Consider the following 25,963-nt stretch of genomic DNA (forward strand, 5'->3'; position numbering starts at 1 on the left):
TGTGCTGAGGAGGACTCGACCGAGTGGAAAATGCACGAGAGAAGCCAACTCGACCAGCCACTCGACCGAGCACTGGTCGAGTTGTCCGAGCCGTTGACCACTTTGACTTTTTGTATTTTTAGGGCTTCCACCTCACCTCCTATATAAGGCCCTTGTACTTGCAGCCACAAAAGAGCCCAGCTTTTTAGAGAGTCTAAAACCTAGTTTTTACCTTTTTAAAATATTATTCCTTTTGCACTTTTATTTTATTTTTAGATCTTGTACTTGTTTGAGAGAGAAAGACTAGATTCTTATATTTTGTTTGTTTCATAACTTTCAAAGTATTAAGATTTCGAGTTTTATTCCTTCATCAATATTGTAGATCTCTGTTTCATCTTTCTAATGATGCAAGTTTCATTATTTTCTGGGTTTTTGACATATTTCACCATGTGTTCTTGTGAGTAGTTTGTTTAGGACCTTGAGGATGGGTTAGGCTGGGTTGATCTTGTGGTTTGTTTGATTTGGTCAAGCTTGATTGTTGTAGATCTCTTCTAGGCTAGATGATCTTAATGCTGATCCTATATCTGAGAAGGTAGGGTTTGATTTCAAGCATCTTAGCATCACACCAATGTCTAAGGAGCATAGATAAGGCTAGATCTAGAGCTTACCATTAGGCTTGCTAAGAGATTAGAAGTCTTGTTTGGTTTGAGATGTATTGCTTAATGCCTGCTTGTGTAGATTCTTTTCTTTGTGAGAACAAGTCTAGAAATGCATAGGTTTGATTGTTTCTTGCCATGAGAGTGGATTAAACATGTCTTAGAATAGTATGTCTAGAGATCAGCTCAAAGTTTGCTTGAGATTTGTTGACCAAGTTAGATAACCACAATGATTAGCTCAGCCCATGAATCCCTCCTCAAGGCCTTCTTTGTTTATTGAAATCTTAGTCTAAATATCATTGCTTGCTTGTTGTTTGATTAGTTTTAGCATTGCTCTGTTTTTCTTGTGTTGCTCTGTTTTCACGTTTAAGTCTAGCTCGACCACGTACTCGACCTACACTCGGTCGAGTGCTGCTCGAGTTCATCCCCAGAACTTGTGTTTTTGATTTGTGATTGTCTTGTTTCATTCCTGTTTCATTTCCATTGCATTCACGTAGTTTCCTGTTCATTACTTGTCTTGCATTAGTTCATTAGCATAGTGTCTATCTCTGTTCTAGTTTCATTATAGCTTTAATTTGTCTGTTCTGTTTGCATTTAGTATCTTGTTCTAGTTGTTTTTACTTTCTGCATTTCATATCTCATTTTAGGATTGTTAGTGACAAACAATCTTTACAATTGGCTTGACTTAGACTCATATGCACATCTTAATTGTTCACAATCACTCAGATAGGATTGACACCTCTTATACTGCAACTGCATAAGGGGAATTGAAACACCCTGACTTCTATTCATTCCATACATCATCATTCCATACATCATTCATTCATACACCACAAAGAAAGTCAGTTTCAGTCTTATCGCCCCTTGACGAGCGATTTTTTTTTACTTATCCCCGTGATATAGTGGATGTTGGGCCGTTATGGCATTTTATTTTGTTGTTGGAACTTATTTACGTTTGTTTGACGATCTTTTTTTACTTTGGATTCCTTGTTTTTGCTTAACTCGTATCGTTGAATTTCTTCGAAAATTTCTTCACCCTATTTCTTCTCTTCTTTAAACGTACGAGCTTCTTCTTGGGATCGACCGAGTTCTTTGCGTCACTTGCAACAACAAGGTCGGTGTCTTTGGAAGAAAGCTCGTGAATATCCCACTACAGGTCGTAATACGTCGTAAGTTCGACACGCGACACGCGACTGGTTGGCGTTTCCTAAGTCACGAGTGGCGACTTGGCTTTTTCTCGTTCGAGTATGTTGTACAGGTTATACGAGTAACGAACTCGGTTTTATTATATAGGTGCGACACGCGATGGCCGGCTTACCCATAAATTTGCGAGTAGCGACTCGGCTTGAATTACACAGATGCGACAAGCTGTGGTCGGCTTGTTCTCTTATTAAGAGTAGCGAACTCGTTTTTTTATATATATAGGTGTGACACGCGATGGTCGGCTTGCCCATGAATTTGCGAGTAGCGACTCTGCTTGAATTATACAAATGCGACACGCTGTGGTCGGCTTGTTCTCTTATTACCCACGAATTTGCGAGTAGAAACTCAGCATAAGTTATCTGTATATATATATATTATTATATACATATATATATATATTTTTTTTGCCTTTGAAACGTGCTGGTCATTTGATGGGTGCGTTTCCCGAGGCTTGATTTATTTCTCCCCTCAGGAACACGCATTTTGCAATCTATAAATTGCCCATCCTTCTTTCATTTTCCTCTGTATATTTCGTGAAAACCAAGTTGCGATGCGTGTAACAATGAGGTCAGCGTGATTGAGGAGGGCGCGGGAACGGCTCGCTGTTCAACCTGATGATGTGTTTCGTTCGGATTTAGAGTACTATCATGCTCGGATTCAACGGTTGCAGGATTATATTGTGGCAACGCGTCGACAGTTCGAGCGTCGTTTCCAATTTTGCCGTATAGATGGGACTCTGGAGCATCTCCAGCTTCTGATTGACGACGGACTGTTCTTTCCTAAATGGAGATGGGACCGACTGCTCGAGGAGCGCTCTTGGTCCTCGGGTCGACGTATGGCGGCGGTACATTAATCAGTTTGCTCCTACCTCGAGAGGATGGTCTCCAGGGGTGCTGTCGTCCCAATGGACAAGCTGAAAGTATTGAAGGATTCGTGCCGTTTCTGGCACACGACCATCGGTGGCCTGTAATTTGACGAACCCTCGAACGCCGACCTTGGTCTTCGAGAACACCGGGGTGGACGAATTTGGACACCTGATACGGGCCTTCCCAATTGGCTCCCATTTTTCCGGCATTTGGCTCGGCAGTGTTTTTGAAGACTTTTCATAAGACAAGATCTCCCTCGTCGAAGTGCCGATTGTGGACTTTCTTGTTGTAGTACTTGGTCGCGGCGAGTTGGTAGTTTTGTGTTCGTAAAAGTGCCTTGTAACGTTCTTCTTCCAGCTCGTCTAGCCTATCCAGGATCATCTAGCTGTTGAGTGTTGCGTCTTGGACGAGCATTGTTCGGCGAAGGCTTGTACTGCCGACCTCAGCTGGTGCCATTACTTCCATCCCATAGGCCACAGAAAAGGGGGTCTCGTTCGTGGCTTGTCGTGGGGTCGTCCGGTAGTACCAGGGCACTCCGTCGGGCTCGTCGGTCCATGCGCCCTTCTTGGCATCCATTTTTTTTTTCAGGCTGTCGAGTATTGTTTTATTCGTCACTTCTGCTTGCCCGTTCGCTTGGGGGTATCGCGGCGTTGATTTCCGTAGCTTGATTCTCCACATAGCACAAAAGTCTTCAAACTAGAGGGAGATGAACTGCGAGCCGTTATCGGTAACTATCTCGTATGGCAACCCATGTCGGCAGATATGAATTTCCAGACAAACATCTTCACGTCCTTGGCCTTGATCATAGTGTAGGACTCGGCTTCGACCCACTTTGTGAAATAATCGGTGAGAACAAGGATGTAGCGCTTCTATCTCAATGCGGGTAGCGGACCGATAATATCCATTGCCCAACGCATAAAGGGGTATGGAACTATGCCGGCTCGTAGCAGTTCAGTTGGCTGGTGGATGATTCGAGCATGACGTTGGCACTTCTCACACTTGGCGATGAACTGCTCGCAGTCGGATATCATTGTTGGCCAGTAGTGACCCTGCTTCTTGATTCGTAATGCTAAGGCTCGTCCTCCGGAGTGGTTCCCGCCAGCGCCCTCGTGAGTTTCCATCATTACTCGTTTCAAATCGTCGCCATGTAGACATAACAGCAGGGCACCTGATGCGGTCCATCGTAGCAGATGTTCTTTCATTAGGGTGTAGTGGACAGCCTTTGCTTTTAATCTTCGCTTCAACCATTTATCCGTTGGTACGTCACCATCGGCGACATATGCGTGAATCTCGACCCGCCAGTCTGTTTTGTCATTATCTGAAGGAGGGTTGAACTGCTATACCGAAGTTGCCGTTCGCCAGGTTGTTCTGATTTCTTTGGGCTTGTGAAGGGCAAGACAGGTGTCTGCTCGAGTTCCTTCTATGCTTGGCGTGTCGATGCTTTCTACCAGGATAATTCGTCGAAGGTCAGGGACTGACGTTGAAGCGAGCGCTGCTAAGGCATCGGCCTGAGCGTTGTCCCCTGAAGGGATTTTGACAAGTTCAAACTCGTCGAAACGTTTGGATAAGACCCTGAAGACGTCGAGGTAGGCGGCCATTGGTTCGGTTTTAGTATTGTACTCGCCACTGAATTGATTAGCGACAAGTTGAGAGTCGCAGAAGGCTCGTACCCGTTTGATTTTCATTCCGTTGGCGAGCCTGAGTCCGGCAATGAGTGCTTCGCACTCGGCGACATTATGAGTTGCCTGGAACCGGAGGCGAAAGGACAGTTCTAAAATCTCCCCGGTTGGAGATGTTAATCGAATTCCTACGCCGGACCCTAAATGAGAAGATGCTCCGTCGACATGCAGAGTCCACAGTCCATCTGTCGGATCGGAGGATGTTGGCTCGGCACCTTCCAAAGGTAGTTCGATTAAGAAGTCGGCCAATACTTGAGACTTGGCGGCTGGGCGGGTGCGGAACTCGAAATCATATTCGCTGAGCTCGATTGCCCATTTTGTTAGTCGTCCGGATTGGTTCGGACTGTGAAATATAGACCGTAACGGCTGGTTAGATAGGACGTCGATAGTGTGTGACTGGAAATATAGATCGAGGTGACAAGTGCCAGGGTGACCTTTTCGACTGTTGGGTAACGGTTCTCGGCCTCGTCGAGGGACTTGCTTACATAGAAAATAGGTCGTTGCTCTCCACGGTCATCTTTGACGAGCACCGCACTGACCGCTTATGCGGAAACCGTGATGGAAAGGAATAGAACTTTGCCAAGCTCTGGTTTTGCAAGCACTGAGGGTCTTGACAAATGATTCTTCAGTTTACCGAACGCGTCGTGGCAGGCCTCATTCCACTCGAATTTCCCTTTGGTTTTGAGGAGCTGGTAGAAGGGCAAGCATTTATCCGTCAACATTGATATAAAGCGATATAGGGCGGCGATCCGTCCGGTTAGTCGCTGAACCTCTCTGGCACTTTTTGGGGAAGGTAGGTCAATGATCGCCTTGACGTGCTTCGGATTCGCTTCAATGCCTCGCCGAGTTACTAGGTATCCCAAGAACTCCCCTGATTTGACTACGAAGGTGCATTTGGCTAGGTTTAACTTCATTTCGTACTTATTCAGAGTGTTGAAGCATTGCCGGAGATGGGTTATGTGATCGCTGGCTTGTTGTGACTTGACGAGCATGTTGTCTATGTATACCTCCATGGTTCTGCCGAACTGCTCAGCGAACATTTTATTAACTAATCGTTGGTAAGTTGCTCCCGCATTCTTTAAACCGAAGGGCATGACCTTTTAACAATACGTACCCCTATCGGTGATGAACGATGTCATTTCCTGGTCGTCTTTATGCATCAGGATTTTGTTTTATCCTAAGAAGGCGTCCATAAAGGTCAGAATTTCATTTCCTGTGGTTGCTTCGACAAGCGGGTCGATCTGTGGCTTTGGGCAGGCTTTGTTAAGGTCGGTAAAATCCACACAGACTCGCCATTCGGGGTATTTGACTTCTAAAAGGGATTCGGCGCCGAGGAGTTTGTCAACTTTGTCGTCTACTGCTTGCGACATTTCGGGGCCTAGCTAGTGTCGTTTCTGTTTGACTGGCTTGTGTGTTGGATCGGTGTTGAGCTCGTGAGTTGTAACGGTCGGATCGAGATGTTTGTTTTGAGAAAAAAGATCAGCTCGTTTCGCATGCTCGGAGTTATTTCCGTTCCTATCTTCACACATTGTTTCTTGTCAGTGTCGTCGAGGCTTACTTCTTCTCTTGTGGTGACGCCCTGTTGGATCGGAGTCGGCTTTCCATCGGTTGGCTACGAGCTGTCGTCGCTGACCTGCTACTCTGATTGCTATAACTTCTTTGCTGTGCGCATCTTGTGTTCGATCAGGAAGCAGGTCCTTGCGCTCTATTGGTTGCAGCGCAACGTGTATACGCCCTTCGAGGTTGGAAATTTGACGCACTGATGGTATGTCGACGGGACTGCCCTCATCTTGTGAAGCCAAGGGGTTCCGAGGATGACATTATAAATAGTTGGCTTGTCGATGAAGGCGAATAGGGAATACCTCGCCATGCCCCCGATGAAGATTGGCAGGTCGATGGTGTGGATAGACATAATATGATCTTCGTCGAAACCGGTTAAGGAGTGGCATTCGGGCTTGATATCACCTTCCCTGATCTCCATTTGTGCCAGGACGTTCCTGAAGATCACGTTGACCGAACTCCTGGTGTCGATCAGGATTCTTGTTACTTCGCTTTCACCGATCAGAAATTCGACGACCAGGGGGTCGTTATGTGGGAGATCTAAACCCTCCAGATCGCTGTCGTCGAAGGCTATCGACGTGTTTTCGGAACTGATCTTTGATGGCCATGATTTCTTCATTTCGGTTTTCTTGGCATAGTCTCTTATTGACATGACCAAGTCGTTGCACCCTGCTAGCCCGCCCATGATCACGTTTATCCGTCTTATTACTTGGGGACGGTGGTCGGGCTGATGATCTAGGCGTGGCCGTTTTTCGTGATTGACGTCATCTGGGATTTCTATCTCGTCCTCACTTTGGTCAGCGATTGTCTTTTAGTCTTTTACAAACTTGCGGACGATATTCTCAGCTTGTTTGGTATCGCTCTTTCCGGATCAGGGTGTCTTGCTTCTGTCAGACTCGACTACTATTGCTCTCTTTTTGTATCGCTCCATCAGGATTGTTTGGAAGTAACGACACTCCTCAGTTGAGTGTGTGGTACTTTGATGGAAATCGCAGTATTGAGTTGTGTTATTCTCACCTTCCTTCCTGATGTACTTATTTTCACCAATCGCGAAGGTTCGACGAGTTCGGTCTGGGTTTCGGGAGAAATGCTGGCGTGGCTCAACGTGCTCGACCTTTGGAGCTGTGACTGTTGGTGGCATGGCCGTGACGCTTGTTTCTGCGGCGTGCTTCTTAGCGTTGACCACCTTTTCTTCTTTGACTTCTATGTGTTTCGCGGCTCGTAGTAGCGCGTCGGCTATGGTTTCTACATGAGTCAAGAACATCTCCTCGTTAAACTGAGATTCGTACCACAGCGCGTTTTTGTGTGCAACGATAGGTGCAGCGTCAGAAATCAAAACGCTAACGACGACCTCTTTAAAGCGACTGATGAAGGATCGAAGTGATTTGTTTCGCCCTTGCGTTAGTGCGTACAGATCGGCATGGGAGTTCTTGTTTTCCATTAGAACGGAGAACTGCTTTAAAAATTCGGTTACCAGATCCTTGACACTATCAATCGATCCAGACGGAAGTCGCGGAAACCAACTCAAAGCTGCTCCGGTCAAGTGTTCGGCGAAAACTTGGCATGCTCCAGCATCGTATTCTGCCGGGGTGAACTGCAAGGGACCGAGAACTACCCCGAAAGTGAGCAGAAAGTCTCGTGGGTCTGCCGCCCCGTCGTAGGTACCCAGCCTTGGCTTGACCGCCCGTTTCACCGGTATGGTTGCGAGTCTTCTAGAGAATGGGGTCCATTGAGTCGCTTTGAGCATGAGATCTACCCCTGGCGCTCTACTCGTTGCTTTATGAAATATCGCTTCCATCTCTTGCATCTACTCCCTAATTTGCTTCGGCTCGGCATCCTTAGCGTTGTCGCTCTGCTCATCGATGCGCGAGTTGGGATCACGCTCGAGCCCGCCAGTTCTCGCATCTTGCCTTGGCATCATTCCTGCTGAGAAGAAATTCGTTGAACCTTGTCGGACGGTCTGGAGATGGTTGATTTCTTCCTGGGATCCGACCTGTGCTGCGGTTAGTGCATCCAATCGAGTATTGGTTCGCTGTTTCTGCTGGTCGAGGTGTGCTAAAATCCCGCGGAATAGCTCATCTATGTTGGAGATGGGCTGGCTGTTGAGCAGGGTGAGTTGCGCTGGGTTTGAAGTCGGCTCCGTGGTTGTCGGACTCGCTAGGTTGCTTGCGATGACGAACGTTCCTGGACTCTCTGCTGTGGCAGCCTTTCTTGGAGCGTCCGGGGTTGGAAGGACTGCTTGTTCCACTTAATCCGCTGTCGGGGTTGTTGTTCCCCTTGATGATCTGGCGTCCTTGCTGCCTTCTTTGGTGGTTATGGTCATCTTGTGTAGCTGTTGTAGGTCCGTTCTTCAAACTTTCAGAGAGAATTTCGACTTGGTTCCCCCTACCTGGTGCGCCAAATTGTTGATGTCCAAATCGGTCCAATTAAAAATTTTTAGTTCGGTGTTTAAATGGTCGAAGTTCTCTTTTATTTATGAAAAAGTCGGGCTACAATTGGTAACGACGAGCTATAAAATGACGAAAAGGAAACAATTGACGAACTGTGAGCTCGTCAAGTCGATACTGCGAGAACATGTTCTCTTGTACGAATTTCCTCTCCGTTTTTCGTGTCCTCTCGCCGTACGCCGTACATTCATTATTTATAGGTTACTGTGTCGGTTTGTCATCCGAAAAGACCAAAATACCTTGTTCGGCCTATTAATTCTTTTGGGCCTTTTCTAGGCTAGGCCTATTGTTGGGGTGAAATCCACCCCCAAAAGAAGGTATGACACCAAAATATATCTGAATAAAAGTGAGTAATGATGTATTGGGAATGTTCTTATTTTCAAATAGCTAATCTATTTTCATATGTTAATTTATGAGAAAAAAATATTTAAAATATGAAGATAGAAAAAAGAAAAGATAAAGAGAATCAAATGGAGAGGAGTTGGGGGAGATGATGGCATTTCTTTGCTTTGTAAATTTGGAGCATGTGACTTGATCTCTCTTTCCAACTCAGTTCTCCTACTCACATTCAGTATCTTCCTTATTTTATTCCTTCTCTTAACTTAACTTCTGAAATTTTATATACATACTACAGATTTCTAGTTTCTTAGTTACGAAATAAATATCATATGCCTTATATATGTACTTAGTATAGGAATAATCAATGGTAGTCGATAAAAAGCAAGAGTCGGGAGAGTAATCTCATCTTAGGAAATTATTACAAACACGATCTCATTTCTTTCCCTTTATACAAAAGCTGTCACCGTAACTAGATCATATGTTCTCGTTTCGTTTTTGTTTTATTTTTCCTTTCGGTCTATTTGAAACCAATTTTAGACAACTGACAAAATACACATTATGAGGTATCTTTTGTTTCTTTTATCCGAAAATTTAAATTATTATTCGACTATAAGGAAAATATTAAACTACTAGCGCGATGAAGCTAAGGAATACATATAAACATTACAATTGAAACAGAAAAAAAAAAAAAAAAAAAAAAAAATTNATTTGACTACACATCAATCGTCATATTATGTTTAAAGTCTCTTAGTTTAATTCCAATTGTTGTCTAATTTCTAGAAAAATGTATCTAAATATGATTGAGAAATTCTAGATCACAATAATTATTAATTTTGGCAGTTTTCATATGAGTTCTACACAACAACAGAAAAACTATATATTAAATCCTTGATCGCCTATTGATCGTAAATTACTTATTCTTAGTCTTAGTTATCCTAAGGAATGACTCAGAAGAAAGCCAAAAGCCTAAAAGGAATCGACAGTAGAGAGTGGACGGGGAAAAAGGTCACGTGAGTAAGACATAAAATCACGTGCGCGCGGGATCGGTTTTGGTTTGTTTTATTTCGTTTCTTAAATCGGGATAGAATATGAAATTATCAATGTAGGGTTTTCTAATAATACTTTTCACATTTTACTCTTGGCTTGATTTTTTTCTTTTCTTTTACGCATGTATTTTGATTTATCTGTCTTTTTGTTTTCCCTTAACTGTATGGGCACTAGCACGTCCATTATATAAGCCAAATAGAAAAGAAATAATAGTTTGTCTGCATTATTTAAACTTACAGAATTTGGTATTTAATGCAATTGTGCAATTTTATCCTTGGATTATTCACAAGAACCATATACCTTTTTTCCTCTCCTTTGTTTCCAAGTGTAATTCGAAAAGAATCTTAACATGTATGTGGACCAACCCCTGGAAACATGATGACGTAACATTCATATATAGTTAACAATGACAAATTTTCGGAGATTGTCTATATATTATTGGATTGCTTTAACAATAATGGAACGCAAGATGTATTTAGTGATGTATAATCACACTACTTATAGGAGTTGAGAGTGACAGTCAAAAAAGTTAACAAGTATGTTAATATCCTTAACTATTATTTAATTAGTTCTCTCATATTTTGTAAAACATATCCAAAATTCGAATTTAGGTCAGCCAATGGAGATAAACTCCACCCAAAGACCTAGTTTATCAATGAAAATAAGCCCTACATGTGGACGTCTGATCTCATTTTTTTCTCATTTTTTTTAGAGAAACCTCTTGTAGATAATCATTAACATATATAAAACAAAACAAAAAAAATCGAAATTATTTTTAAAATAGTGTATGAAGGTTCAAGAAAATCAGACAAATTCATCAATCAGGACAAGATATGGGTCCAAGCCAAAAATCCATATATCCAACATACTCTAAGAAACAAAGTCTAAAATATAAAAACAAAATAACAAAAAGAAAATTCTAATTTTAAATCTAATAAAAAAAGTACCTCACCCCTCTTTCTCTCTCTCTCTTTAGCTAGCTACAAGAGTGTATGTATATATTATATGCAATGATGGCACAGTGCATTGAGCTTTATAAACAGAAGCACTATAAACATCAAACACCCCTTACTTGCTCTCAGCTCTCAAGTGTATGAGAGAGAAATAGGCTGATAAGAGTCAAAACAGCAAAGAGAGAGCTAGAGAGAGAGAGGCCCAAGCAATTAAAAAGCTTTCATCATAATAACATAAGAGAACTTTGAAGAGTCTAAGAAAAAGTTTGAAAAGCCTTTGTTGCAGAAAGCTTAAAAGAACTTTTTCTCTCCCTATATCTATATCTCTCTTTATTACCCTTCATCATCTTTGTAAAGCTGAGCCTCCCACTATCTTTAAATTTTCTACTTCTTTTTTTTTTTGGGGGGTCTTTGGGTCTTGTTGTTTCATCAAATCAATCTCTAGTATCCAAATACAATAAAGTCAAAAAAGAGAGAGATCAAGAAAAGTAGAGTTATTGATGAGAACAGATCAAGTGATGTTGTCCAACAAGAACACAAACACATGTTGTGTGGTTTCTTCTTCTTCTTCTGATCCTTTCCTCTCTTCTTCAGAAAATGGGGTCACCACCACAAACACATCCACTCAGAAGAGGAAAAGAAGACCTGCAGGTACACCAGGTAATAATAAATCCCCACACTACTGAAAATGTAATGTCCAATCTTCTTTTTTATTTTCTTGTTTTTATTTTTGGTTTTCTCTAAAACTCCATTTAAAACCACACTTTCGAAAGGAAAAAAAATGTTTAATCAAAAGACATGTTTTTTTATAGGTTTGATTTTGAAGTTTCAATTTTTTTTGTTCTTAATAATACCAGTTCAAGTTTTTGGGTATTAATATGTTTCTTTCTTTTTATACTTAAACCTCATTTGAAAAACTCAGCTTTATAAAATTTTCTTGAAACCGAAGATATGTGTTTTGATGGAGTATGCCTTGTTTGCTCTTCAGATCCAGATGCAGAAGTTGTGTCTTTATCTCCAAGAACTCTTCTTGAATCAGACAGATACATATGTGAGATCTGTAACCAAGGGTTTCAAAGAGACCAGAATCTCCAGATGCATAGAAGACGTCACAAAGTTCCATGGAAGCTTCTTAAAAGAGACAACAACATAGAGGTGAAGAAACGAGTTTATGTTTGCCCTGAACCAACTTGCCTTCACCATGATCCTTGCCATGCTCTCGGAGATCTTGTTGGTATCAAAAAACATTTCAGAAGAAAACACAGTAACCATAAGCAATGGGTTTGTGAGAGATGCTCTAAAGGTTATGCTGTTCAATCAGATTACAAAGCTCATCTCAAAACTTGTGGCACTAGAGGACATTCTTGTGACTGTGGTCGCGTCTTCTCCAGGTATAGTTTCTTGTTCCTCGTTAAAATTTGGTTTTTAATCAGAAAAAATCCAACTTTTTTAATTTATTATATATATATGGACCCTTTTTTTNAAATTCCATTTAAAACCATACTTTAGAAAAAATATATATAATGTTAACCGAAGACATGTTTTTTTTATAGGTTTGATATTGAAGTTTCAATTTTTTTTATTCTTAATAATAGTACCAGTTCAAGTTTTTGGGTATTAATGTGTTTTTTTTTTTTTTACTTAAACCTCATTAAAAACTCAGCTTTATGAATTTTTCTTGAAACCGAAGATATGTGTTTTGATGGAGTATGTCTTATTTGCTCTTCAGATCCAGATGCAGAAGTTGTGTCTTTATCACCAAGAACTCTTCTTGAATCAGACAGATACATATGTGAGATCTGTAACCAAGGGTTTCAAAGAGACCAGAATCTCCAGATGCATAGAAGACGTCACAAAGTTCCATGGAAGCTTCTTAAAAGAGACAACAACATAGAGGTGAAGAAACGAGTCTATGTTTGCCCTGAACCAACTTGCCTTCACCATGATCCTTGCCATGCTCTCGGAGATCTTGTTGGTATCAAAAAACATTTCAGAAGAAAGCACAGTAACCATAAGCAATGGGTTTGTGAGAGATGCTCTAAAGGTTATGCTGTTCAATCAGATTACAAAGCTCATCTCAAAACTTGTGGCACTAGAGGACATTCTTGTGACTGTGGTCGCGTCTTCTCCAGGTATAGTTTCTTGTTCCTCACTATAATTTGGTTTTTAATTAGAAAAATTCCAACTATTTTAATTTATTATGGACCCCCTTTTTTAAATCAGTTATCGTTAATATGAATTCAAGAAAGATGCAAAATTGCTCAATATACAATTAATTTGGCTCTGTTTGTTATGTATATTTAGAAGATCATATAAAAGAGTCAAAAATAGAAAATTGCTCTAGCGACACAAAACCAAGATTGATAGTTATAGTACTATTTGATTTGACTATCCCTCATGATTTTTATTAATTCTGTGTATTGATGTGTATGCATCAGAGTTTTCTAATACATATTTTTCTTGACTATTTTGTTTGGTTTTTGTGACATAAAAAGAAAGTTAATTACCTAGATTATGACATTGACCCCAGTCTATAAAGAAATATTATACTATGTTTTAAGGATATTATTGGACCTAAACTCATATTAACAATATATATAGTCCAACTCCAACGTTATTATTTCATAAACGAGGTTTAAACAGAAAACCTTAATATAAAATTATTAAATTTGTCACTTTATAACCAAATGAAAATTTTAAATTGATATATAAGTTTCTTTTCTGCTTTTAGGGTGGAGAGTTTTATTGAGCATCAAGATAACTGTTCCGTACGGAGAGTTCACCGTGAACAGCCTCTACCGCCACAAACCGCAGTACCAGTCCCGGCCTGCTCCTCTAGAACCGCTTCAACCATCAGTACTCCGTCTAGTGAAACCAATTACGGCAGTGCAATTGCTGTTGCGACTCCTATACCTCTAGAAGGCCGTCCAATTCATCAGAGAATCTCACCTTCAGTTCTCACTCACTCATCAAAAAATCTCAACCTCGAACTTCAGCTTCTTCCATTATCGTCGAATCAAAACCCTAATCATCAAGAAAACCGACAACAAAAAGTTAAAGAACCATCTCATCATCATAATCATAATCATGATGCTACAAACTTAAACCTCTCCATTGCACCATCATCATCATCATATCAACATTACAATAACTTTGATCGTATAAAAGAGATAATGGCAAGCGAGCAAATCATGAAGATAGCGATGAAGGAGAAAGATTATGCGGAGGAAGCAAAAAGAGAAGCGAAGAGGCAACGAGAGATAGCTGAAAACGAGTTCGCGAATGCTAAGAAGATTAGGCAAAAAGCACAAGCTGAGCTTGAGAGAGCTAAGTTTTTAAAGGAACAATCAATGAAGAAAATAAGCTCAACGATCATGCAAATCACTTGTCAAACTTGTAAAGGACAGTTTCAAGCAGTTGCGGTTCCGGCGGCTGCGACTGACGAGACATCTCTTGTGGTCAGTTTCATGTCGTCAGCCAATACCGACGGAGACTTTGAAAATGGATTTTAAGTACATCACAAAAGTACAAAGATCATTTTAAATTAAATTTTTACTTTTTCAAAAAAATATTTTTGTGTATTAACTACACGGTTGTATTATTTTTTTTTCAACTACGTACGTACCATATATAATATGTGAATTTTTCAGTCGAATTTATCTTAGGTCCAACAGTAGTACCTAGTCTATGAGTGCTCATGACTCTATTATTCTAGATTGATATCTACAATTCCGTGGTTAAATTGTTCAAAAATAGAAGCACCAATCCTCAATCCTTCAAAGAAATTTACAGGATGTCGTCACTATTTCATAAACCGTTACATGTTACTGTTACATTCTTGATAAAATATTGCAGTTTATATTAATTGTTAATGTCACTCCCGCTACATTAGACTATAAATTGTAAACTTTAAAAATAAAATTTGGTATCATCCTTTATATATTAATAGAGAAGCATTCTCAAAAAAATGTTGATTTGTTATCGCTGCGAATCACATAATTGCTATTGAATGATTAAAGAATATTCATTTTTTTGGTATCTTTTTTTTTTTTCTACAATGTTTTCGTTAAACATATGATGACATATTTTAATTTTAAAAATTCAAACATTGTAAGGGCATTGCCATCAAAGGTTTTGACCAAAGTTTGTTAAAACATATTTTATTCTTAATTTTAGAAAAAAAATGAAATTAAGAACTTATTAAGAAACTTTATTATTTCATGGGTCCATTGAAGGTTGTTAAATTTGGAGTTCTTAATTAAAATTTTTTGTTCTTGATTAAAAGAGATTTGTTTGCCTGATTCTGATTTTTCTTGTTCTTCACATAAGAACCAATGCAATCATAGAGAGCTCAAATGAATTCCCCGCAGCATCAAAGATCTTCATTAGTTTATGGACGAGTAGCTACATATATGGTGAGCTGTGACCACTACATTACTTTAAAGACCCATAAACCAAATATCTTTGCGCAAAATTGAACACAGCTACTTAAAGTAGAGCAAACATTGTGAATTACTTGGGAAGGAATCATGTTAGGAGGGGCCTGACCATAGAACATTTGTTGTCCAATACCAGGACCACCCGAGGATACATTGGCATGCAGGAACCAACAGATGGCGGCATTGCAACTGGCCTCACTTGGGAGAATTGAGCCTATTCACATCATGTAGATTTGATGTCTCAAACACAACCAAAAACAGAGGAAAGAAACAGAACCGCAATGCCCATCAATCATAAAGTTCTTAGCTGTTTCAGTAGGGTGATCTTGCATATGTTTTATACTTGGATAGGCCTTGACCTGTTGCTCAAGGAAAAATTGACTAATCTCAAAAAAGGCCAAACATTTTGAGAAAATTGTACCTTACCTCTCAAGACCAAGAACGATACAAAAAACACTTTTTAGCATCAAGTATTGTTCTGTTGCAATCAAATGGAAAAAATGAGAGAGGGATTATATTAACATACTTTCAAGCATCAAGTATTGTTCTGCTGCAATCAAGTATTGTTCATACTTTCAACGGAAACAAAAAGACTAGCCAACCTAACAATCTCAGACTTCGACAACAAGTGAGAACCAAAATAATCAATCAGTATGTCAGAAACAAGATTGTCTTTGGTCTGATCAACTTGAGCCTGAACCAACCTGGTAAAGGATATACACAAGAACGGAGGAGACCACAATTAAGTATTGATTTCACATCAACACACACATATATTAACATTCATCAAACACTTACAAAAGAATCAGATTCTTATTCTAAATCAAAAACAAGGTTTCTTATCATCAAACAAAGTATTCAATGCAAAGTATTCAAACAAACAGATCAATTTCAAATTCCCAAACAACTATCATCATAATTTCGCTAGCATCAATTCCAATTTATAGAACCCTAATTTCTTCTCACATAAAACTCTAATTCATGTCGATCTAGAAGTGAAATCAAAGAAATCATTACCCAGCTTTTTCGATTATTTCACCTCTCAATTCTTCGCTTCTTCTCCAAAGCTTTTGCCATCGATCAATCTGAGAGACGAAAGAGAGACTATCCTCTGTTTTAAATTTTTTCTTTGAGGTCACAATTAATTTAACAAAAAAAAAAAGACAGACGAAAGAGAGAGGACGAGAGAGACGACAGAGAGAAGGAAAAAAAGATATATATTTTTTTCTCCCAACCAATCAAAAGTTGACACACATGAGTTTCCAAATGAAACTTAAACATCTTATATAACGATTAATGCTTAGTAAAATTAAGCTGTTAGCATTATTTTTATTCTGTTTTATTATTAGCAAACTTATAAGAAATTTGTAAGATACATTGATTGGAGATGACCTAAGGCCTTCCCTAATGGGAGGTTTTAACACAGTAGAAGGAAAAAAATAATTCAGATAAAAGAAAAAAATATAAGAAACCCTCTTATTTAGTAGACTCACATTTGAAATAAGAGCCCCTACGTGTCACTTATTTTGATGGAGATTGGGTGGATATGGATGCGAAGCGTCGGATTGAATCGGCGGAGGCCAATCAATGGAGATACAACTCCAAAACCTTGAAGCTCCAAATCCCCAAATTTAATTAGGGTTACTCTGCGATCCCAAATCGGAATCGGAATTACATGAGCTATTCACCATCGCCGATTGATTTCTTCTCACTAGACCCCGATGGTGGTGGCGGCGGCGTCGTTGTCGAAGAAGAAGAGTACGCCGTCGCTAAACCGTCATTTACTACCCCGCGTCTCGAACCCTTACTCGAGAGTGAAGAAACGAAGACCATGGCTAACTCCAGGAGACTCTACCCTTTTTTATTCTCGCCGGAATTGGGATTCCCATCTCCTTGTTTTCGCCTCCTCTTCTCCGTCGTCTTCGCCTCCATCTCCAAATTCTCCGACAGATGATCTCACTGCTGAGTCGTGCGTCAATACTGGTCTTGATCTTTTTAAGAGAGGACGGGTACGTTCTAAATTCGAATTGTGTGTTCTTAGGGTGCCTACGTTTCAGTCGCTTTTGTGTGTTCTATGGCTCTTGAACTTGTATGATTTTGTGATATGGGTATACCTTAAATTTAATGAAAGTTAGTTACTTTATGTTGAGGAATAACCTAAGTTTAGACAATACAGTTTGTTGATACATTATGTTGATACTCTTCTTTTGAAACTTCAATCTCTCTTTGAGCATTGTTTGATTTCAACAACTGCAATCTCTAATCTTTGCTTATTCTCTCTGTTGCGGGTTGAGGTTTTTGGGTCATACAGGACAGGGCTTTATCTTCCAACAAGTGATATAGATGTAAGTGTGTAACACCACTTTGACTATGTGGTGTACATAATTAACGAGAATACCTTCCAGCAGATCAGAGATGGGTCATGGTTTTCATTGGTGTTGCTGTTTTAATTCATAATTAACGATGATTTCTTCTAATTCTGTATGTGCAGATCAGAGATGGTTTGAAGAATGATGAAGACAACTCAGACGCTTAAGGTTTTGTATCTATCATCAACACAGTTCATAAGTGAAGTGTGAGATTTTGGTTTTGTTTGTTGTTGTTTCTCTATATGGATTTGATGAAACATGGTATATGCAATAATTTCATATTGTACTTTAATTTATTTATTTAAAAAAAAAAAATCAAATTTAGAGATTCAATATTAGAACCCACCATTGAAGGGGTACATTTTAATTACAATACCCAAAGTTCTTATTCAACCAAAAATACAAATTATATTAATTAAAAAATTTTACAACCCAAAAATATATCCTTCCATTGTAGATGCCCTAAGGTATACGGATCAAACGAATCTTTTTTTTTTTTTGGTCGTCAAGACCAAACCAATCTATGTAACATATTCTCAAAATCTAATGAATGGTATAAGGTCTGAAAAATATTTCATGCAAATTAATAATACAAAGTGGGTAAGCTATAATTGCCTGGGACGAGTTAATATATGGTGGAGTGATGGGAAATGTACTATTATGATGTCGTTTTGGTCCGTGACCGTTACACTTATAACGAGGTTCATAAACAAACATCGTTTCATCTTTCGTTAGATTCGGACAAAAAGTGTTGATCTATAATCATGATAAAACAGTCCGACCCAATTTTACTTGTTGTTATTACAACTTTTAGCAAATTTTCTAGCTACGATCATTTATTGTCCAGAATTTTTTTGTACACGTATTCTTCATTTTTAAAACCAATAAAAAATGATTTACAAGAAAATGCATGTAGAATAATCCACATACACATATCACCATCACTCAAAGTACTCCAAGTCTATAATACATTTTATATAAGTTTTTGCTCGTGAAATTCTAAGTTAAAAAATTAAACTAATTAATCTTTAAAACAATAGAGACAGTTTAATAAAAAAATACATCATTTGTATGTGGTCATATAAAAATACATCATTCATCAAATTGTTGTGTATTATTCAAGTGTGATTAATTCAATATTAGAAAAATTGAAACCAAATACCACATTAATTAAGCCAAGAAGATAAAATTATCGCAAAACTCTGTGGTGATAAAGAACTTCTGGTTTGCAAGACATACAAAAATAACATATGTTTCAAGCCACACGATTGATAAACGTTTGAGATTTCTTAATTAATACATTATGGTGATTATTCATCTTTCTAGCCAAACATTTTTAGATGAAGTTTTTTTTTCCTATAAATGAAAACCAAACATTTGTAGATTGGACAGGTCTATGATGTATGAACACACATAATAAATGAATGTCGATACATGAAAGAGAAAGAGTTTGATTGGTAAGTATATAGATGCATACATTTATGCATATATATATATGACAAAATAAGAAATATCTAAAATAGAAACAAAGACGATCTTTTGCGTATGAGATTGAAGAAGCACTACAAAAATCTAAATCCGAGGTGGGTTTGGTTTTTGTACATCTTTTGGGACCAATTTCGATGCAAAAATTAGGAGGATATAATAATGAGTGTGAGGTGAGGACTTGAAGAAAAAATAAACAAGAAATGTGACATGAATGTTTGTACGAGAGAACTAAAGAAGTGGGTTAAGTAAAATAAGGGTGTGAATGGTTGCAGCGGTCACGCGGACAAATCTGTCTGCGGACTGGACCGTTTTTTATTTACCATTCATCAAACGCAGTCTACAGTGGTGCGATCTAAATAAAGCAGAAACAAGACCGCTGCAGACCAACTGCGGACCGCTTTTACATACAAATAGACTTGGTCCGCAGTGGTCTGCTGTCCGCCCTATTTTTGGGGCGGACTAAACCGCTGACGGATTTGGCCGCCCTGACCGCAGTCACCATTCATACCCTAAGAGTGACAAATGCCTGCCCGTTACTCCGTTTCAACTCTATGGCACTGAAAACCATGGCGTTTTTTTGCTTCTCGTTGCATTTAATGTGCACTCAATTGCATTGAAAGTGACTATTTCTCTCTCTCTTCTCTCTTTCTCTCTCTTATCTCTTTCTCTCTCTCGTTTTCATCATTTGTGCCAACACGCAGAGACGTTTGCAGATTCTGCAGCTATGTTTGTCACAGAAAGAGAGGTGGAGAGAGAGAGAGCATATTAGGCTTTCTCTATACCAATGGCCAAACACATGTGTGTAATACTGAGGCATGCATGTAGTATATGTATGCATATGTTTGATGGTGGTTTACGTCACGAACTGTGAACGTAAAACAATGTATGTAATATTTTCCCAATTTTCTAACCATGTTTAACTCTTTTTTCGAAAAACAGAAAATAATAATAATAATGTCTAACAATGTGGATAAAATGTTGGGATTCATGTTATAGTAGTAAATATGCACTTTAAACGCGATTCTTTTCGTCAGTAAATGTAATAGAACTAAATCATAATTGCCCGGATCATACATGTTATAGTTGGTTCGGGAAATGTTTAAAAAAATAAAAGAGAAGAACAGTGGAACGTGCAAGACAAAAAAGGTTTAGCTTTTTTATCTCTTGGGATGGCATTTTTTAAGAAGAGCATGTGCATATTTTGCTTCTCTTCCCCCAACCTTTCAAATGCTCATGCCTTTCACAACCTAAAGGAACTTTTGCTATTTTAGCCACTTATATATTATTATTTTTTCTTCTCTTATCTTATTCTATTTGCATGTGATATGGAAGATTTTTGTTTGCAGAAAGATTTAGTCCATTGATTTTGTTAATTCCGGCTTTTATGTTTTATATGTCCATAAACAATGTAAATAAATTATATGACTCGTCTTCTATGGATTATATATAGGCCTAGGCATAAAAACCGTACCTGAATACCCAATTCGGAAACCATTCTAAAAAACTGAGTTTGGGTTAGGTATCGGTTTGCCTATAAAACTCTATTAGGTTCTATTTTCTAATACTTTTGGGTTCGGGTTAGGGTCGAGTAATACCCGGTACCCGTTTGGGTACCCTATTAAACCCGAACATATAAACATATTTATAATATTTATCATTAATATAATGCAATTACCCCAAAAATATGATTATAATTTTGAATATTTCATTTAATTTTATACCTAAATATCAAAAATAATCAAAATATCTAAAATATATTGTCACATAAGTCTAAATTTAACTAAATTTATTTTAATTTAATTAATTTTAGTTCTATTTTGTCGGGTACCCGGTAGTTCGGGTACTAATCGAGTTCTAAAATTTGTAACCCAAACCGACCCGAACCTGATAGTATCCAAACCAAACTGAACCCATATATCTAAAAATACCTAATGGATTCTATTTTTCGAAACCGTTTACCCGAACCCGAATAGATAATATCCGAATATGAACGGGTTACCCGAATGCCGAGCCCTAATTATATAGATTATTAAGTAATTATTGGCGCCACCCTATATCGATAGGTTGACCAGCGTAATAGTTGGCCATCTACTGAAGAGATTCTTCAAGCTTACGAGTTCGAACGACAACAATGAGAGAAAACTAAGTTAACACACTATACATATTACATATATCCCAGAAAAAAAATAAAAATCAAATCGTTTTTCATCTAGTAATGACATCATAAGTTCGAAGTTTTATAGAAAACAAAATCATTTATAGTCTCTTGTAATCTTTTATATTTAAAAGCCATATATTTATTGTTTGTCAACAATATGAAAGAAAAGCTACGCTACTTGTCAAGAATGTCGAGAAAGAAAAGCTACGCTACTTGTTTGTCATCAATATATAATTATTGGATTTAAATAATAGTGTACTTAGTTGGTGGATTTGGGAGTGGGTTAGCATGAAAATCTCTCATCACATGGGATTGCCTCATACTTCCCACAAAGGAACAACCATATGCTTAGCTTTTATGCCATGACAAAAATACCCTTCACTTCCTTGATGGGATGTATGCGTCGACAACCTTTACTCAATGGGTACTTCCGTCTTCTTCATTTTGTTTCCTACTTGCTACCATATTCTAACTTAATTAGTTTGTTTTTTATAAGGAAAAAAATCCAATTTCTTGTGTTATAATATTATATATTGCAAAATCCGGACATCTTTGTTTTTTTCAGCTATGATTAACTATTTAAATTAGAACTGAATTGAAAAATTTCATGGCTATTTTGTTGAATAAAAGTCTGGTTTAGTTATTACAAATACTTAAATAGACATGGAATATTTTTGTAGGTTTTTTTTATATTTAACTAATTATTATTGATGAAGCAGCTGAAGATTGTCTTTATTTGCTTAAATATGTGTAAGATAATAGTAATATTATTAAGTCTCGCTCTAGTATATTTTATATTGATTGATGGGCCCCTCTTTTGCTATTTCTGCGTTTTGCACTGAAACCTGAGGTATTTTATTTTCTTGTCTTTTTCAGTTTTGTTCTTATATTAGCTCTTAGTAAATTAATTTTTGGCATTTTCCTTTCTTATATACTTCCAACTATATATTTAAAATGATCTTGAGAAATCGTTCAACATCCTTTATGTATATAATAAATACGTGTACTTTGATAATGTTTGCCCATGACACAATTTGTTGTTCTTTGTTATCTTCCATTTAGCCACTTTCCATTGTTTTCTCTAATAATTCAATCTCTTTATTTTTTTAATATGATTTAAACAAAATTATTGGCATTATGATCTATGAACCTATAGTACTCATGAACATGTACGTAGTATACGATGTGACAATTCAACTGTACATCCATTTATTTCCAAAACAATAGAAAGGCTTATATATTGAATTTTCCAAAACAAAATTTTGTCCTACTTAAAAGAAATTGTGGAAACAATTTACGTCTATTTAAGCGTTAAAATCAAAAAATTTGTATCGAACAAGAAAGAGATAAGGCTGTGTGGAAAAGTGTCAGACACAGGAAAGGAAACATGCAGTGTGGCATTGTTAGCTATAAGAAACAAAATTCGAATTGTGACAAAATGAAAAAACACATCAAATATTCTCGCGAGGATTTGAATTATATGTAAATATATTATATTATTACCGATCATATCATTGTATTTTTTTTCTTCTAGAAAAAAGTTGAAGAAAAAGGACGATAATTTTTTTTTTAAACATTTAACAGTAAAAAAAAAAAGGTAAAGTAAGACAAAATTATTTATATTTTGATGTAACAGAAGGAAAGAGAAAAAAAACTATTTGAGTCGTGATTTTGCAGGAGTATGCATGGGTTTGGTGCAGAGACAAATATACCCCGCGCCTGCAAAATCCTTTACTCAGTTTTTTGTGAATTTGCAAAATTTACGACCCCACCTCAGTCCACTGGTCGATATGTCTTGTCACACGTGATATTATTATTGTTTCTCTGCTCTCTGTTTCACGGAAGATCTTACATTATACAATAACAGATTATACGTACGGTATATCTATAAACCCATATATAGTCATATAGCTTTGCGCATTGTTCAAGTAATAATATAATGGGTTTTCGTTTCGTACCATTGCCGTGTCCGAAGGTTCTTAGTGATGTATCACATTGAAAACATAACATAGATGTTTAGTTATACTCTCTTTTGTGGTCTGAAGTTACCATCGAATAATAAAATATATTCTGCCTATGAATGGAGAAGCCTTATGGAGAGTTTTATCTTTATAGGCCTGAAGGAAAAAGAGTCACTAATGATTTTCTCTACGGCCCAAATATATATTTCGAAGCTTCAGTAGTGGATGAAGCCCAACATGTATATGTTTCTTCCAAAGCCATATATAGTACTTACGCCACTTCTCTCTCTTAAAAGGGGGAAAAATATTCAAAACTCAATTCCTCCTTGGACTCGTTCGACCTTCAAATTAATATTTTCGTGTTAACTAAGTAGTATATGCAAATGCAAGTATACGTATTACTTATTATTGTTACCAACTTACATCCTAAAGATGGTATTGGCTTTTCTTTATACTCACAAGTTAGTCAAATTGGTCCGGCTTTGGTATACCGGAAAATCCCCTCAAGGTACGATTGAATAGTCATATGACTATGACTCATAGTCCGGCTTAAGGCTATTGTTTTAGTTTGGCATATGGTATATGAGTAATAGGTCATATGATATGATTCATATCAGGAATCTCCCACCAATAAACACACGTTTCTTACCAAAACCACCGTAGCTTCTGCTGATTCTCTCGTTCCTAGTTAACCAAATATTAAACCAACCATGAACCATATAAACCATATTTATGGAGAATTAGATGAGAAGTTTTAATCTGGGGAGAAATAGCAATTGAACTATCGATAAGAGAGGAAATAGAAGAAGAACTTAAGTTTGAAGGAGATAAAGAACGAGGTGAAAGTTCGGGGTGGATCTGGTACGATATGATAGTTTTAAGGGGGAAATAAGACGTTCATCCCCATATACTATAAAAAGGTTTCATATAATATTAATTATAAAAAAAAGGTTTAATACAGAATAAATTTTTTAATCATTGATCCACAGATACATTCTCACAGCAATTTTCTAAAAGAGAGACAAACTACAAAAAACCAAAGAAAAAAAAAAACAGATCTTCATGGTTACGAGCTGTTACTTTGACTGTGACTACTATTTTCACTTCCACGAAGTTCTCTCAACGAAGCAACAACTTGTAACATATTAGGCCTCTTTGATGGGAAGTCGTCAACGCACCGCAACGCTACCTCCAAGTACCTTAACATCTCTTTCACAATCACCCCTCCGAAACCTTCTTTTGCATTCAGAGACTCTGAAGAACCCTCTTTCATACTCAGAAGGTCTTCATCAATCACTTCCATATGTTTCCCTTCTCTTGCTTTCATCTTCGACCAACCTACTAAATTAGTATCACCAAACTCTTCTTTGTCCGTTGGTCTTTTCCCGCTTAAAATCTCGAGCATCACTACTCCGACTGAGTACACGTCGCCTTTTGCTGTACATCTGAAACTTTGGTAATACTCCGGTGGTACGTAACCTGGCGTGCCTGCCAAGGTACTCACACTCAAATGCGTGTCTAACGCGCTGATCAGCCTCGCCATTCCGAAATCAGAAACTCTAGCTTCCATGTCTTGATCGAGAAGCACGTTGCTTGACTTCATGTCACGGTGGATGATATGAGGAATACAATTGTGATGCAAGAAACAAAGCCCTTTTGCTGCTCCTCTCGCAATCTTCTTCCTCTCTTCCCAACTCAAAACCCTCCGCTTTTCGCCTGTTCTCGGTCCGTGAAGCACTTCCTCGAGGCTACCATATTGCATAAACTCGTAAACTAGCAATCTCTCTTCCCCAATCTTACAGTATCCCAAAAGTGGTACAAGGTTTCGGTGTTTAATCTTCCCTAGCGTTTCCATTTCCGCCATAAACTCTCTATCTCCTTGACAACTAAGTCTAATCAGTTTCTTGATTGCCACGGAAGACCCATCTTTGAGCGTCGCCTTGAAAACCTCACCGAATCCACCGTGTCCGATCATACTCGCAGCCGAGAATCCATTCGTAGCTTCGATAAGCTGCGAGAACTTAAGCTTCCTCAACTGTCGCTGAAACGTCGCTACGTTAATACTCAACGGCTCTTTCTCCTTCTCAATCTTCCACGTTGTGGCGGAATTAACCGCCTGCAAACTGTGAAGCATCTTCGCATCTTCCGCGTCTCTCTTCCTCGCACGAACCGCTATCGCCCAAACGATCAAAATACAAACAGACGCAGCGGAGATCAACACTCCCAAAACAATGCTATTCGCCCAAGAAGCTGCCCTGCTTCCGTGTTTAACACGTTTCCCTTCCTCTGTTCCCGGTGGAAGCTGATTGTTTCCGTTCTTACATTCCGGTAACGGAACACCACAAAGTCCAGGATTATCCGCGTACTGGCTCGCAGGAAGCGTGCTAAGCTGACCTCTCTGAGGAATCGGACCGGTTAACTCGTTATTGGACAGATCAATCTGCACCAAGAAAGACAAATTCGAGAAAGACTCAGGGATTTGACCCTGCAACCGGTTATCCGAAGCATCGAACACACCGAGGTTCTTGAGCTGACCAATCGTAAAAGGAATCTCGCCGGAGAGTTGATTATGAGAAAGCTCAAGAACTTGAAGAGCGATCATCTCTCCAATCTCATCTGGGATCTTGCCTCGAAGCTGGTTGTAAGAAAGATCAAGATACTCAATGGTTTGATACCTTGTGAAAAGACTCAGAATCGGACCTGAATACATTCTTGTGAAGTCACAGCTCTTAAGAGATGGTATCTGAAGAAGCCTCTCTGGTCTTATCCCTGAGAACTCAACCAAACCTCCCACACCTTTACATGAGTTCCCAACGTTT

At 38.4% G+C, this 25,963-nt stretch overlaps 6 protein-coding genes and 1 long non-coding RNA gene across 16 annotated transcripts in view; 2 read left to right on the forward strand and 5 right to left on the reverse strand.

Moving 5' to 3' along the window:
• Positions 3,574-5,396, reverse strand: LOC104793826. The gene is made up of 3 exons (XM_010520251.1): positions 4,938-5,396; positions 4,153-4,779; positions 3,574-4,038 (listed from the first exon to the last, which is right to left on the reverse strand). The coding sequence occupies exons 1-3, from the start codon at positions 5,394-5,396 to the stop codon at positions 3,574-3,576; spliced, it is 1,551 nt and encodes a 516-aa protein (XP_010518553.1).
• On the reverse strand, positions 6,089-6,628 carry LOC104793827. Its single transcript, XM_010520252.1, has one exon. The coding sequence runs from the start codon at positions 6,626-6,628 to the stop codon at positions 6,089-6,091; it is 540 nt and encodes a 179-aa protein (XP_010518554.1).
• On the reverse strand, positions 6,815-7,741 carry LOC104793828. The gene has a single exon (XM_010520253.1). The coding sequence runs from the start codon at positions 7,739-7,741 to the stop codon at positions 6,815-6,817; it is 927 nt and encodes a 308-aa protein (XP_010518555.1).
• LOC104789960 (protein SHOOT GRAVITROPISM 5-like) lies at positions 10,841-14,384 on the forward strand. Of its 5 annotated transcripts, none has more exons than XM_010515637.1 (3): positions 10,841-11,389; positions 11,718-12,120; positions 13,461-14,384. In XM_010515637.1, exons 1-3 carry the CDS (start codon positions 11,230-11,232, stop codon positions 14,239-14,241), a joined length of 1,344 nt encoding a protein of 447 aa, XP_010513939.1. In that variant the 5' UTR covers positions 10,841-11,229; the 3' UTR covers positions 14,242-14,384. The 5 variants fall into 5 exon arrangements, with proteins under 5 accessions (XP_010513939.1, XP_010513938.1, XP_010513942.1 ...); XM_010515636.1 differs by lacking the exon at positions 11,718-12,120 and adding an exon at positions 12,459-12,861; XM_010515640.2 differs by lacking the exon at positions 10,841-11,389 and adding an exon at positions 11,453-11,599.
• LOC104789961 lies at positions 15,070-16,355 on the reverse strand. Its single transcript, XR_768574.2, has 2 exons — positions 16,186-16,355; positions 15,070-15,872 (listed from the first exon to the last, which is right to left on the reverse strand). It is a non-coding gene; the product is annotated as an uncharacterized LOC104789961 (long non-coding RNA).
• Positions 16,653-17,865, forward strand: LOC104789962 (protein LOW PSII ACCUMULATION 1, chloroplastic-like). 3 transcript variants are annotated; one of them, XM_010515643.2, is made up of 3 exons: positions 16,653-17,177; positions 17,463-17,513; positions 17,660-17,831. In XM_010515643.2, the coding sequence occupies exons 1-3, from the start codon at positions 16,890-16,892 to the stop codon at positions 17,702-17,704; spliced, it is 384 nt and encodes a 127-aa protein (XP_010513945.1). In that variant the 5' UTR covers positions 16,653-16,889; the 3' UTR covers positions 17,705-17,831. The 3 variants fall into 3 exon arrangements, 2 of the variants coding, with proteins under 2 accessions (XP_010513945.1, XP_010513946.1); XR_768575.2 differs by having other exon boundaries at positions 16,656-17,177; positions 17,480-17,513; positions 17,660-17,865; XM_010515644.2 differs by lacking the exon at positions 17,463-17,513 and having other exon boundaries at positions 16,664-17,177; positions 17,660-17,828.
• The window catches only part of LOC104789963 (serine/threonine-protein kinase BRI1-like 2), an 8,575-nt gene continuing 6,680 nt past the window's right edge, over positions 24,069-25,963 (reverse strand). For 2 of the 4 annotated variants that reach the window (XM_010515648.2, XM_010515646.2), the window contains one exon: positions 24,069-25,926. In XM_010515648.2, coding sequence (XP_010513950.1) covers positions 24,211-25,926 — 1,716 coding nt within the window. In that variant the 3' untranslated portion in view covers positions 24,069-24,210. The remainder of the gene's footprint in view (positions 25,927-25,963) is intronic. The other 2 variants (XM_010515647.2, XM_019246585.1) reach the window with 2 other exon arrangements.

Source organism: Camelina sativa, chromosome 6 (assembly GCF_000633955.1).
Source record: "Camelina sativa cultivar DH55 chromosome 6, Cs, whole genome shotgun sequence".
NCBI lineage: Eukaryota > Viridiplantae > Streptophyta > Magnoliopsida > Brassicales > Brassicaceae > Camelina > Camelina sativa.

What these genes read in the sequence shown, in the direction of transcription:
- LOC104793826 (XM_010520251.1), bottom strand. Translation starts at nt 5,396, where the DNA reads ATGGAGGTATACATAGACAACATGCTCGTCAAGTCACAACAAGCCAGC. An exon ending in TTCTATTCCTTTCCATCACG is followed by an intron (nt 4,780 to 4,937) that starts GTTTCCGCATAA and finishes CTATATTTCCAG; the next exon opens with TCACACACTATCGACGTCCT. An exon ending in ACCTTCGACGAATTATCCTG is followed by an intron (nt 4,039 to 4,152) that starts GTAGAAAGCATC and finishes TCGGTATAGCAG; the next exon opens with TTCAACCCTCCTTCAGATAA.
- LOC104793827 (XM_010520252.1), bottom strand. Translation starts at nt 6,628, where the DNA reads ATGGGCGGGCTAGCAGGGTGCAACGACTTGGTCATGTCAATAAGAGAC.
- LOC104793828 (XM_010520253.1), bottom strand. Translation starts at nt 7,741, where the DNA reads ATGGAAGCGATATTTCATAAAGCAACGAGTAGAGCGCCAGGGGTAGAT.
- LOC104789960 (XM_010515637.1), top strand. Translation starts at nt 11,230, where the DNA reads ATGAGAACAGATCAAGTGATGTTGTCCAACAAGAACACAAACACATGT. An exon ending in AAGACCTGCAGGTACACCAG is followed by an intron (nt 11,390 to 11,717) that starts GTAATAATAAAT and finishes TTTGCTCTTCAG; the next exon opens with ATCCAGATGCAGAAGTTGTG. An exon ending in TGTGGTCGCGTCTTCTCCAG is followed by an intron (nt 12,121 to 13,460) that starts GTATAGTTTCTT and finishes TTCTGCTTTTAG; the next exon opens with GGTGGAGAGTTTTATTGAGC.
- LOC104789962 (XM_010515643.2), top strand. Translation starts at nt 16,890, where the DNA reads ATGGTGGTGGCGGCGGCGTCGTTGTCGAAGAAGAAGAGTACGCCGTCG. An exon ending in ATCTTTTTAAGAGAGGACGG is followed by an intron (nt 17,178 to 17,462) that starts GTACGTTCTAAA and finishes TTGCGGGTTGAG; the next exon opens with GTTTTTGGGTCATACAGGAC. An exon ending in TTCCAACAAGTGATATAGAT is followed by an intron (nt 17,514 to 17,659) that starts GTAAGTGTGTAA and finishes CTGTATGTGCAG; the next exon opens with ATCAGAGATGGTTTGAAGAA.